General features: G+C 46.2%; 1 protein-coding gene across 1 annotated transcript; it reads right to left on the reverse strand.

Moving 5' to 3' along the window:
- Positions 1 to 206: 206 nt before the first annotated feature.
- On the reverse strand, positions 207 to 14,079 carry npepps (aminopeptidase puromycin sensitive). The gene is made up of 23 exons (XM_029160116.3): positions 13,728 to 14,079; positions 11,895 to 11,979; positions 11,661 to 11,738; positions 11,414 to 11,535; positions 9,802 to 9,909; positions 7,622 to 7,822; positions 7,425 to 7,521; positions 7,312 to 7,345; positions 5,995 to 6,109; positions 5,616 to 5,780; positions 5,369 to 5,473; positions 5,231 to 5,291; positions 5,048 to 5,157; positions 4,634 to 4,697; positions 4,347 to 4,486; positions 3,726 to 3,860; positions 2,873 to 3,092; positions 2,601 to 2,743; positions 2,418 to 2,474; positions 2,216 to 2,323; positions 1,559 to 1,714; positions 1,386 to 1,433; positions 207 to 1,104 (listed from the first exon to the last, which is right to left on the reverse strand). Exons 1-23 carry the CDS (start codon positions 13,848 to 13,850, stop codon positions 958 to 960), a joined length of 2,622 nt encoding a protein of 873 aa, XP_029015949.1. The 5' UTR covers positions 13,851 to 14,079; the 3' UTR covers positions 207 to 957.
- Positions 14,080 to 14,118: the final 39 nt, after the last annotated feature.

Consider the following 14,118-nt stretch of genomic DNA (forward strand, 5'->3'; position numbering starts at 1 on the left):
CAGCCTGTCAACTCTACAAAGAGGCGTTTCCCTTCAGGCTGAAAAGGCCGAGTAGGTGCTTGGACCCCCCCTTCACACACCGTATAAGATTACTGCAGCACCAAAATAAATCTGATAGTTTCATTTCATTCAATGAAGCAGATAACAGGAGGCTAAATACACTCGTTGGACAGAGTTTAAAGGATTTTCAGGGCAGTGACAACAGGTAACCATAAATGTTTTCCATTTAATTCTTTCAAAGGAACATCGTCTGCAAAAAAATGCTTGCATTATATAGTTTACAATGTAGTACCATGCTAGCGCTGCTCGCCTCGCCCTAACCGTTTATTAGCAATGAAGAATCAGTGCCTTTGGAAACTACAACACACACTATTGCTGTTTTTAACCCCAATCTGCCCAGGTGCTTTCTGCCGGAGAGGAGAGGAGAAGTGTGTGGACAAACACGGGGAGGAAATAAAATGTAAAATCATTTGTTTTTACAGAAAACAGGAGTAAATAAAGCAGCAAATGCAGAGAATCACACTTCATGCATTAAAAACTGAGCAGCAGCAGGAAACAGGGGTGTAGGAAGGGAAGGGGGGTTCACAGTTTTCCCAGTTTTTCCCAGTTAAGGTGGAGGGATGCATCCAGCAGGGCAAGGGCCGTTCTACACTGGTTCAACAACAAGGTTCGTCTCCTCGTGGGCAGAATGGGGCTACAGCTACATTCCTGCTCTGACTAAAACAGATTTTGTTAATGTAGAAAGAGTCTGTGTGTTTCCAACACTTTGTGAAGTTCTTGGCTGTGCCTTCTGGTTTCATACAGGTTCTATTGAGAAATGAAGCCTGCTGGGACGCTCTGCTCTCCCGCTCCGGTCTGTACTGAGGAGGGTGGGGGCCGAGGCAGCTATGATGCTGGGATGTCCGCACTGGAGGAGGGGTCAGGGAGCTGGAGGAGGCGGCGCTGGGGTGCGGCGGTTCAGACAGGGGGTGCTTTGCGCCGCAGTAGATACTGATGGATGTCGTCTGCGTCGCGCTTCAGCCAAGCGGCGTTGAGGAGGATATTCTCACAGCACTGTTGCACCGTACGCTCAGCCGCTGGGGCCGGGTGACTCTCAAAGAAACTCTGCAGCGACAGGATGAATTTATGGATTATCCGACACAGGAGGTATAGCAAATGTTTGCTTGTTTGATTCACAAAACTAATACAATTGTAGCTTTTATAGGTGCTGATGCAGACTTGGTAGATCACAAACTAGTTAAGTTATGAACTTGACAACGGTGCAGAATTCATTACGAGTTTGCTGCAAACGGTGACACATAAAGATCTGCATCTTCTTTGACACCGTTAACTCAGATCATGCTGGTGTCAGTCAACCATACATCTGTGGAGGTCTGAGCTCTCACCTTCACTTCAGCTGCCATTTTGTCAATAGCGAATCCATCGACTGTGAGCTGCAAAAAAAAAAAAAAAAAAGATAAACTGAACCGAGAAAGAGACAAACAAACCTCTACCATATGTTATAAGTTGATGATGAATATAAAAACATATCTTTTTTTAAAAACATGACCTCTGTTACCTTGATGAGTCGTGATATGAGGAAGCCGCCCTGGTAGCGGTTGTAAAGCTCCTCCCAGTTGTCCCTGACAAACTTCCAGGCAGCTTTCCGGCCTTGTTTACTGCTTCCTGCAACGCCTGCGATCACTGACACGGTGTCCTGAGGACGGACGTCTTCCTGTTAGAGGCGAGACAGAAAACAGAGACGTCAGAGCTTCAATGACAGGACAACACTGAGCATCCTTCCTGCCAGGAGTAAAATGATGATCAGAACCAGCTGGGTCTGGAGCTGGATGCTGGTAATGCGAGTGAACTGGTGATAATGCAACACTGAAATGCAGTATCTCTTTTACAGCAACATACATTTCATGCTTCACGTGGCTCCAAATGTAAACATTTGGTAGTTTTCTTGTTTTTGTTACATTTAAATGATTTTGTGGAAACAAATTAATTACTCTAATTCTAGAAAATCGTTTTTTGTTTTCTAATTAAATCATCAGACAGATGATGACAACACATTGGCTGCAGTCTTATGCACAGACTGAAAGAAGAACCACTGGCTCTTCATTGCACATGATCATCAGCTGTTTCTCTGATGAAGAACATCTGTTTAATTTCCTCTGTCACTGTGGAAAAACAAACCCAGACTTGCAACATGCAGTAACAAGGTCAGACGTACCGAGAGGGCGAAGGTGAGAACTTTCTGGATGAGGTCGGGGGCTGAGATGGCGCCCAGCACTCGCTCAATACGATTCTTCTCCTCCTGCATGTCTGCTTGTTTGTGGAGCTAAGGGGTCAAACGGTGCAGACAGAGAAACCCGACAGCGTTAGAATGACCTAGACTGAAGCCAGTGCAGACGGTTCAACAGCTGCTGTCTCACCTTCAGCATCGTGTCCAGCGTGCCACTGTCTCCATGCTTCAGCACTGTTAAATACACCTAAAAAAACACATGAAATGATTCTACATCCTTTGAAACCAACAATAATTCATAACCAGATGATCATGTGACTGACCTGTCAGTACTGACAGTTAAACTGAGTACTGATGTTGTTGCCCTACTTACCGGGCTCCTGAGGTCTGCAGGCAGGATCTGCTTCCCCTCCACATGCTCTTTGAATCTCCGCCGGGCCTCCTCCAGAGTGGCTTTGTGTCCTGCCTTCCCCAGTTTCCCCAGGACCAGACCTCTCAGCAGGGCATCCAGGTGACCTGCCATACAAAAACACTATCCAGTTCCTGTCGTTTTCGCCTCTCACCAGTTTCACTGGGCTCAGTCCAGACTTATTTCTGAAATACATCTACGCCTGAAGCCTTTAACTTCCAACAAGGCCCCCTAACCTTCTCCTGGTTTGCTGTCCCAGCCCAGCTGCAGGCCAATGGGTGTGAAGAGGTCTCGTATGAACTCCTGGATCTCCTCGTGGAAGTCGGTGTGGGACAGCAGCGAGGACAGCACCCCCAGGTTGCAGCTCAGATCGCTCCACACAGTGTAGTTTGGCTCATTGACGAACGCCTCCATCAGCTTCAGCACCTCTACTGTGCTGATCATACCTGCACGAGACTGAAGGGATGAAAAAAGATCACAAGCAAATTTAAAATAGTGTACAACAGTAAAAATGGCATTTCTCAAACCTCGTGTGTCACTGGATCTCATCCCAGCAGAGCCTCATGGCATAAAAACAGTATGACTAAATGAATATTAATGAGTAGGAGAAAGTAAATGGGTGAAAGGGGAGCAACCTGCAGCAAACGCTTACTTTTATTATGAGCTACATATAACAGTGAGTATAAATATTATTTACAACACCATGGACACAAATGTTTTGTTAGGTTCAGCTTCACAACAGTGACACCCTGCAATAGCCAGTGTTAACTCGACGAAGGAGGAGGCTAGAAACATAGGACTGTATGTAACCGTCTCCACAACTAACTCAAACCACCCTCGTCTGCAAAGGCTGCTTCCAGGTTTCTACCGCTTTGGCCTCTGACACAGCTCGGATCGTTACCCTGCTGTGTCCACACTTCTCAGACCTCCTGCTCTTGTTCACTCTGCATCTTGATGGTTTTAAAAGGAAGAACAATCCCTTCCATGGTGAACAAACACAAGTGGAACAGTTGGGAGTCTAGAGAGTAGTGGCTGATTACACTTTGCCATTAAGGAAAAAAGGAGAGCATGAGCATGTTTCTGTCTCACCAGGGAAAAGAGGTCGTTCTGCAGGCCGAGTCGATCAACAGGCTGCAGGCTGAGATCTCGGATGCCCGGCAGCAGACTCTCCAGCATGGACGAGCTGTACTGGATGCGGTAGAAGCCCACGGTGCCGGGGTTGATCTGTGAACAGCAGAGACACAACTGGGTCAGGCTGTGGGAAAGTGTAGTGTTGCTATTTTTACCTCTTAGTCGTGCTCCTCAAACAATATGCGTCACACTACACGTTCAAGGTAGACGCCTTAGATATGTCAGAATTCTGTCCTGTTCAAAACAATTATCACTAGGTTAATGTGCAAGATGCATCCAGGATGTGACTGGCTTAGGCCTGTTCTTGACAGAGAATTAAAGCATCCTCTGGTTCAGTAACCAGTGACTGAGGTGTGGGTGAATCTGTGGTGGTCAATTTCTCCAAAAAGACAAATCTGGAAATAGTTCCAAACTTTAATTTTTCAGAATATTTTCAAAGTCATAAACTCAGTAAGGGCCCTTTAACTGAGCCTCTCAATAACCATTTCATGATAGGCAGAACTTGCAGCTAATGTTAATTAAGACAGACACTGCTAATTACTGTTATCCCGAGTTGGAAGAACCCGTAGACGTCCTCACCTTTACCCACGGTTCTGGACCGATGCCGTTCAGTGTGATAGTTGTGTCAGGTCTGTCCAGCAGAACCTTCAGTTTGGTGCATTTAGGATCCTCACTGGTACAAATGCTAATGGGAACCATCCAGGTGGGGCAATCCTCACCTGTGAGAACCACAAGAACAGACATTTAACGGCATCACAAGACAAAAAAAGCACACAATCTTCTTGTCTTTGGACCTCAAACAGTAAATCCTGCCTCAGTTGTTTGTAAAACGAGTGAAACACTGAAGTAGCTGCAGACACACTCACCGTTATGTGGCCCACTAGCACAGAACTTCTTCTGAGAGATCTTGAGGACGCGGTTGTCACCTTGCTGGAAATGAAATCATGGTTGGAGTGAATAAGAAGCAATTTCAACAAACAATGGAATCCACTGAAAAATATATATCAAAGTACTGTACTTTGCTCAAAACTTAGGGATTTAGTAGCTGCTTATTGTTTAGACTTTACAAACAAATTTGAGTCTCACAAACTGATAAGTGACGTGTGGAGTGGAGGCCAGAGGTGTCGCTGGTGGAGACTCTAGAGATGTTCCACTGGGAGATGCAGCATTTAGGCAGCACGTCAACCCTCCAGTAATTACACTTTTAATACGGGTACAGCTGATGCATCATTACTTAACGGTATCGATTAGAAACTGGATTTACTGTTTACTCAGCTCACCTGTTCCTCGTCTACAACAATAATGGGGAAGCCCATTTGCTTGGTCCATGAGCCCATCACGGCAGCGATGGGTTTCCCACTGGCCTGTTCCAGACAGTCCCATAGGTCCTCTGTGGGGAGACATGGGTTAGAACTACAGATCAGCCACCATTCACCTGGTCAGTGTTTTCACCCTATCCTCACCTGTTGAAGCATTTTTATGCTGGAACTTCAAAAGATAGGCGTTCATTCCCTTCCTGAAGTCCTACAAAGACAGTGTAAGAGGGCAATGAACAAATATGAAGAGAAATACTTGAAGAGCGGCGTCAGACTGGTTCCAACCTCGTCTCCTATGTAGTTGTGCAGCATGCGGATCACAGACGCTCCTTTGCTATAGGAGATGGCATCAAAGATCTCATCCACCTCTGACGGGTGGCCCACATTCACCTAGGACACATGTAGGCAGGAAGAGTGTGAGCAGGATGCTTCATTACATACCTACAAGCTCTGGTTCTATTATAACACCACTAACTGCTGCTGTTGATTAGAAGATAAAACCTGCTTCCACTCAGACTATGTGGCCTTTCACCTCTATGGGATGACTGTTGTCCAGCGCATCCAGGTCCAGAGCGCGGGTGTAGTCGGCTGAGACAAACTGGGTCCAGATGTCATACTCGGGGAAGCAGTGGTCCACACACAGGTACTCGATCCAAGATGCAAACCCCTCATTGAGCCACAGATGGGTCCACCATTCCTGCATGAGCAGACACACACAAAAACAAGAGCAAAGCATGTTCAGATAACAACACACATAAAGGACTGTCTCACACTCGTCTGTTAATGTGAAGGTTTAACGTTGTGAAGCCCTGATGCCTGATGACATTTGATACAGTTCAAACTAAAAAAAAGCAGCATCATCAGTGTGGGCGTGCAAGCCCTAGTGTGTGCTTTAGGTTATGCCTAGTTACCATGGTGACCAAGTTTCCGAACCACTGGTGGGCGAGCTCGTGCCCGACCACCAGTGCCACCCACTGCCTGGAGGACGAGCAGGAGTTCTTTGGGTCGATGAGCAGCGCCGTCTCCCTGGAAAAGCACAGAAGACGAGGTTAAGAGAAGGTCGCCACTTCGTCTGAACACCAGCAGGTTGGTCTCAGTCCACATCTGCTGCTGGGCTGTTTATGAGGCAAGCTGCATGCAGATGGCCGTGGATGATGGACGGCTGGAGCCTGCTGCTGTGTGATCATCACTGCCAGCTGACTGCCCGACAGGTGGCCGCGCCTCGAAACAACCACCGAGCCATTAGAAAGTCATCAGTGCCGTCATCTGAAGACCCACAACTACTACAGCAGAAAGGAAAAGAAGACTTAATCTGTTATCTGGGGGTCTATTTGTTTAGGAACCTAAACACAGAAGCCAAAAGCTAACTGCTGTAAGAACCAAACCCAGTTCAACTCTGACCTCAGCTGCTGCTTACACTCGTTTTATTGTGCAATTCAGTTTAATTAACCGTTAACTTTACCTTAAGATTACGTAAGAGCTGCACTGCTCTCCTTCAGGGAAACCGAGCGTCCAACCATGTGACAGCACACTGGCATTTAACGTGTTCAGGCCTCAGTGCGTTTTGGTGTAAAATAGTAACGTCCAGACTTCAGCTCACGGGTTCACAGGAAATCTATGTTTACGTTTTGGGTGGAACCACATTAGAGTTGTCCTTGTTTGATATGAACAGTCTAATCATGTGGTTCTGAGCTCACATTTCTTTGACTGGCCACATTGCATCATCGTCAATAGAGTCATAAAACCCTGAGATAAGAGCCATAAAACCGCCAGTGACGTGAGACTCCAGATAACTGACCCAGCTCACATCTCAGAATAGAGAAAAAAACTTTAGAAATGTTTTGGCCAGTGCTTCTCCAGACAATAAAATAAGCAAACAAACCAACGCAGACATTTATTTTTAGAGTAAATGATAAATCTGGAAAAAGGACCAAGATCCAGGATCCAGTTCCAACCTGCTGTGAGGAAAATGACCACCCTACATTTCTCCTTCAGTATCTGATGATCAGAGTTACTCTCCAACTAAAAACTTGGTTTGTCGCACTGCTACAGTAGTTCATTAGGATCCACATTTAGTTGAAGCACGTGTGTGTGGAAGCGTGTTTGCGATTCACGTGCAGGGCTCACATTCAGTTCGTCCTGACTGGTTAATCACAGTAACAGAGGACCTGAGCATGTGTTACTTACTAAACCACTGATGTGGTACTGCTGAATGCAGCGATACGTACCTGTAGGTAACAAGGCCCCAGTTTTCCATGGCACCTGAACAGAAGGGACAAACGTTTTAGTACCGCGTCAAACATGCTGAACATGTTTAATTACAAGTGTCTGATGAACTCACCAGCAGCAAAGTCAGCAATTGCTATCAGATCAATTTTAGGCAGCGGATAAGGAACACTGAAGTAGTCTTTGTAGAATGGTAAGGTCTTTGTCGCAACCTGCAGAACACAAAGACGGCTCAGAAGATGAAGAGGTGACAGTGACTTCACTGCTGTGGTCAGAAGGTCAACGGTGCTTCCTGTTTGACAATGTGCTCACCTCCAGGGCAAATTTCCCTTGTTCTGCTTTCCCAACAGGCGTGTAGACGCGGACCGTGATGCCATCTGATGACTGGCTCTCCACATAGTCATATTCGCCAATGACAAAAGCTACAAGGTATGTGGACATGATGGGTGTGGTGGCAAACTTGACTTCCACAAGGTTTGCATCCTCTGGATATGGCTTGTGATCAATGACATTCTGCAGAGAGGAAAGGCAACAGTTAGCACACAACTAATGTTCTAGGTGTGAAGGTCCAGCAGCCAGAGGCTAAAATACTCCTGATCACACCTGATGTCTGGCAGAACAAACAGACAAACTGCTTTTCCTTAAATGGTACTTAACGTCACAACAGTTCATCCTCGTCAGTTACGTCAGAGGGCTTTGTCCAGGATCTTTTCATGTCATTTGTACAAACAAAAACTGAGCCAATGAACAAAGATCAACTCAATAATAGGAATCTGTGATATAATGAATTACATGCCTGCTACCAGATCTGTGACACCGTGGGTTCCCGGTTACAGCTTACAGCCGTACGGGAGCTTGGCCCTCATTGTGGACAAACAATTACACCAATGCTCGTTTTGCAAGAGCAGCAACAAGGCAACAATGTGTGAGAAAACTGATGAATAGGTGCCCAAAAAGGCTGGACTCCACATGTTGCTGTGTCCACAGACACATTCAGCATCTCCGTAGACAACAGCAACGCACCTTTCTGCAGCGCGGACTGTCTGGAAGCCTGTCTAACTCGCTTCTCACCAGGGGTTCTGATTCTTTGGAGACTTAAACAAAAACACTGATTGAAATGTTAGTGCCTTCAAAATGTACCTGGTTTCTAGTTAAAAAGTCTGGAAGACACCAGAAGCGCAGTTCCTCTCCTGCCTTCCTCTATCCTTGGTTTCACTGCCACGGTCTTCCAGCTTGATGCTGAAATTGCTTTTGCCAATGAGTGGCAGTGGAACGCTGTGACTTTTGCATCCTGAGCTAAATCTTCGAAAGTACACATGCTACACATGTGGCACATGGACTATGGAAAGTGTGGAATCAGGTGCAGCTCTGCAGCTCACGTGTGGCCCAGGCTGTGAAGGGAGTAACAAGGCTCTGGTGTGTGTTTGTGGCAAAGGGAAGGTGAACGTGAGAACGAGTCAAACTCAGCTACTGCACATGTGCTTGTGTGTTTATGGTAATGAATGGAGAAGTTCATTCAGTCAACAGTGTGGCTCGCTGGTGGGTTTTAATAGTTCCCGAACAACAATGGGGCTCTGTGGAGCAGAGGAAAGAGAGAAACACTAAAGGCTTACGAGTAGGAAACAGCCATTGTTGTCGTTGTTTAGTTGATGATCTGGCCAGTTGTTGTCTAGATGTCCGGTTTGTGTACAGAAGCTTTGGATGGACCAGCTCACATTCACAAGTTCAAAGAAATTAAGAACGCGTGACTCAGTGAAGGGGAACCTAGATCCACCACAGACTAAACTAATGACATTTCCATAAAATATCGAGTCCAAAGCAGCGTCTTCTACAGACACCTGGAAGCAGGAGGCCTCTGACCACGATCACTCTGGCTCAACATACTATTGTTTTACACTGGTCTTTTAAAAAGGTCCTGGTTTACTGGCTGATTATATGATTTCATCAGATAAATACACACGGAACGAGCTGGACCAGAACCAGTATCAACCGAAAATCAGCTCAGTGTGATGAATTACATCAGGTGTGTTCACTTCACAATAACATTTGATTCATGGCGTTGCACCTTCATGAATGGACATGAATATACACCCTAATTAAAATGTCATTTACAATTAGTCCATCGTCATTAAGAGCAATATCTGGTTTGTCATTACAGCCCACATGAAGTGCGTGAGCCTGGGGGGATGGCGCTGTTAGAAATAATGAAAGCCAGATGATGCCTTCTGCTGCAAACACCTTCAGTGAAGACAGAGGAGGCTTTATGAGCGCATGACGTTAAGGGGAAATCTGCCCACACTGACCGACCACTTTGTGCATGTACAGTAGTCACACTTCAAATGTTGTTAGACAACACTAGCCAGAGAACGAGCAGCCCTGTCTGCCCCGTTATGTAAGCCACGACAAAGACAGGAGAAACACAACAGAAACTTGGCAAGAGGCAGCCTGAGGTCTCCGCTCTCTCAGAGGACCAGTGAACACATCACACTTACCATATTTGACAAGCCTACTCGGTCCTTGGGAACTATCAGAGTGATGTCAAATGTGGCTTTGATAGCTGGCTCGTCCCAGCAGGGGAAAGCCCTGCGAGCGTCCGTAGCCTGAGGGATGGACAGAAAGACATGAGTGAGACCCGGTGTGTTGAATCAAGGTGGGTCCACACTGTGTGGATCCAGCGGTGCTACACAGCCAGCACTTAAGTCCCGATCACATTTCCTCGGCTCGTGGCCTGCTGATTTGATCTGTGAGGCTCTGCAGGTAAAACATTAGCACTCAGACAGACAGGAACAGCTGTCTGTGGGTGGCACAGTGGACACAAAGCAAACTACAACCAGACGCTGTGGACACAGACACGGAGCAAACTTACATTTACCTGATTTTTACACTCAGTCTGTGGTGTTGCATTTGTCCCAGTTCACTGCCTGGCTTCTTATCTGGTCCCAGTAATGTGACTTGTGAGTCAGCTGTCAATGCTCACGTGCTAAATGTGTCAACTTCAGCTGTGGAATCTGTAGCATTTCCCTTGAACAAACAACTGGTGATTTGTTTTTGCAGCCCTGAGAGGTGGGGCATCATTTCTCCAGGCCTGTAACAGCCACCATTATGGGTGTCGACTGGTCAGCCTCTATGGAATGAACCACCTGGTGTCAGGAAGGCTAAGAACAGGGGTGTCAAACTGCGAGGGACAGTGTCCCTGCTGGTTTTTCAAATCTTCCTGCTGATCACCTTGAACAGGTGTGTCACTTGTTTCATCCAGCTGCTGAGTGACTTAACACACCTGATCAAGGTGATCAACAGGCTCTGGGGAAGGAAAGTTGGAAAACCAGCAGGGGACTGGTTTGAGTTTGACACCCCTGACTTAGAAGGTGAGCTAATTACAGGTTCCTCTAAAATGAATCCACGGATTATTCTCTTCTAAAACTTGCAATAAAAACACTTGTTTGTTAGAGTTATTCATAACGTTAAGTAGTTGAGTTGGCTTTGATACCAAGGCGAAGGAGTTAACTGTCTGGTAAATAGGCAGCGGTCTCTGGACAGATGCGTATCTAAGCTTCTGGTGCATTTGCAGCAGTGACGGTGCTTTCTACAGGTCTGAGGATGGTGACTGAAACACTATAGGACCGATGAGCAGCGTTACACCTGCACCAGTCCCCTGCAGCTTAAGGAGGCTGACAAGCACATGAACAAAACAGTTACAGTCGGCAGACGGCATCACTGCCTGCCTCTCAGTCATGGTCTAACCTGATATCAGGGTGTACTTATGTGGAGGATAAATAGAGAGCTTGAGCCTAAACCAATACCTGCATGTGACTAATGCATCTCAACCTGTGCAGGTTTAGCTACATGCTGCAGGGGTTCAACCTCTGATGAAAGCCCCCATTCAGACTCCAGATTAGCCTGACCCGGTTTAGTGTTAAAGCAAATACAGCAGCATTCTCCACAAACACTCTATAAATATAGAATTAATGAAATAGCACAGTTTAATACCAACAAAGTCACATGTCCATCACGCCCTTTGTGGCAACACAGGCAAAATACGGGTTAAACAGTTCACTAAACTTTTCCCAAATAAACCATCCCATTTCCTTTGGGCCATCAACTGACCTCAAACTGTGTGACAGCAGCGTAGCGGACCTCTCCAGAAGGGGTGGTATATTTACTTCTATAGAATCCTTTCATTTTGTCATTCAGCTCCCCCACAAAGTCGATCTTCAACATGCCAGAGCCTGGGGAGGCGTGTATAGAGACAGTTGTACTGTTTGTTCAGCCACAAGGAAGAAAATTAACAGCAGTCACGGCAAGATTTCTCCAAAGAAGGAACTACAGCAGAGACGAGTTGGTCTCGTCTTACCTTTTTGTAGAGGACTAGGAAATGACAGGGTGACTTTCTCATCCTCGTTTTGATAGTTAAATCCTGTAGCATTAATTTCTGAAAGGGAGAAAGAGGTTGACATATCACACTGAGCGCAACAATTAACACCAACAACTCTGACCAGCTTTAAATCCTGTGATCGAGAAAATTAAATGCCTACAAATCACACTTCCATTTACTGCGCTAAAAAGAGTGGCATAGTCTAATCCTCACCTTCAGCTCCCTGTGGAACAAAGGAAGCAGTGATGATGTCGATGTCAGCACAGTTCATTACAATCTGATTTGTGGCTTGTGTAACCTGTAAATAATGACATACAACAGCGTGAATTATATTTTAATAATCTCAGCTGTGTCACAGTTTTAAACACCCATCTGTCTGGGAAAAGATTAACACTCAGATTAAATGATCGCCTGCACTTGAGGACATGAACAGAAGCTAGAGGTCTGCCTGTGTTTGGTTTAACTAGTGCTGATCCTGCTGATCCTGTTGAGACCCAAACCTAGGGTTGAAAGAAGAGATACTCAGACATAAAAATGTTGATCCTCAAGCCACTGAGGCCAAAGCACAGCAGAGCAGTGGACAGCACAGAACGAGCAGTAATAGTGACATTCACAGTCTGTGGCACCGATGATTAGACAGAGAGGCAGCAATTATAAAACACAGCAGGCAACGGGGACAACACCACGTAGCTGGAGCTCTTCTGCTCTGTCTACAAACTGCATGTAAACAGTCAGCGTATTACTAAACCAAACCAGATCAACTAAAAGCTTCAGAAGTCACCATTAACAAGTTAATGATTAGCATAAAAACGTTTGACTTATTTAATACATGTGATTATTTTAAGAGCACTGACCTTGAAAAGGTGTTTGAAAGTTTGTTTAAATAGTTTCCTGCATAATAGATTTTACTTGCAATGTGCCATTTTCCATTATAAAAACATAAAAATGTATGCAAAAAGACTTCACAGTACCATCTGGTGCCAACTTTTAGAGAACAGAACAAAAAAATAGTTCTAGTTAATGTTTTTCCAAAACATTTGAGCTTTTCTTTTTTTTTAAGTTTTTTTGTAGCAAAAATTTACTTCATATTTTAAAACGTGCTCATGTTCACGTGGTGTCTGTTATTGTGCCAGTATTACACACGTTATCTATTTACTTATGACAGTAATCACCTTTTGTTAATCATGTTAACAAAAGTCTTTCTCCACTGCTCTGATAACACATGATGAGTGTTTACTAACAGCCAAAGGTGTTAGGACTCAGCTGACAGGTCTCTGTCTCACACTGCTGCAGTTTACACACTATTAGCACCAGTTCTATTTCTGACATAAATGGGAAGCAGACAATCAATGGTGTTCAACAGATCCACTGAACTGCACGTACAATGCAGAACAAGAACAGTCAGCAGGCTCCAGTATGAATAGGGACAATCAAAAGCACCCGACATACAAGTAGAGTTTAACTTAAACTACAGCTGTCACGTCACGCAAACCCCCTGCTTTTGTACATCCCGCATAACTCAGCAGATGGTGAACGAGGCGGAGGGTGGGAGGCGGCGACGGCTAAGAGTTAGCAAACACCGCTGAGCGTTGGCTGGGCGTTATTTACGGCCACCACTGTCTTAGGAGCGGCGCACACGCAGTCCAGCGGCTGAGCGCCGGTTTAAACACGACGTGACAGCGAACGGGCGTTGAACCGCATTAAGCTCGCTGCCATGCGGGCTGCCGAGGCAGGTGGCTAAGCTAACATGAGACTGCAAGTCTGCGACCTACAGGACTGCCTGTTACAGCGTCGGCGACACAAACCACCAACCCGCGCTGCTTTTACTTTCCTCGCTAGTCTACGGTCTCGAATGGGTCCCGACGGGTGCTGTTAGCTAGTTCGAAACTACGAACTAACACTAAGTTGACTGAAGCTACAGGGCTAACGCTAGCAGCTTTCCGTCATCAGTCGAACGCCGATAGCTGCATGTTACATAACAACATCCTCGCCATTTACACACTAATCTATCTGCTGATGCAGCCTGCTACTGTGGGTGCGACGTACCTCCACCAGCGCCTCCAATTTGCCCTCGAAGGTGAAGTCGATCAGGTCGGGCTTCAGACACAGCCCGTAGTTGACGGGGAACACGTCCGTTGGTAACCGCACGAAGGGCCTCCTCTCGGGCATGATTCTTCTGTTTTGACCGGACGCGCTAACGAAGACGGTGCTGTGTGCAACGGGAGATGTCGCTCCTGGTTCTATTCCCACAGCCAAACCGGGCCTCAGCAGTGTGGACGGACAGCAGGTAGTAACTGTGTACGAATGACAGCGAAAGCTCGCGGCCCAAGCGCGGTTACATGAACTGGATCCTCCCAGCACTGCCAGCTACACTCCTCTCCCCGCACGGCGCGAGCAACGCTGGTTTAGCGTCGCCTCTGACGTCATCACGCGCCAG

Source organism: Betta splendens, chromosome 1 (assembly GCF_900634795.4).
Source record: "Betta splendens chromosome 1, fBetSpl5.4, whole genome shotgun sequence".
NCBI classification, from domain to species: Eukaryota; Metazoa; Chordata; class Actinopteri; order Anabantiformes; family Osphronemidae; genus Betta; species Betta splendens.

Excerpts from the sequence above, each read along its gene's own strand:
- npepps (XM_029160116.3), bottom strand. The coding sequence starts at position 13,850 with ATGCCCGAGAGGAGGCCCTTCGTGCGGTTACCAACGGACGTGTTCCCC. Across the intron at positions 9,910-11,413 it reads CTGCTGTCACACAGTTTGAG|GCTACGGACGCTCGCAGGGC; the intron begins GTCAGTTGATGG and ends TCCATCCCTCAG. Across the intron at positions 3,093-3,725 it reads AGAACGACCTCTTTTCCCTG|TCTCGTGCAGGTATGATCAG; the intron begins GTGAGACAGAAA and ends TCATCCCTTCAG.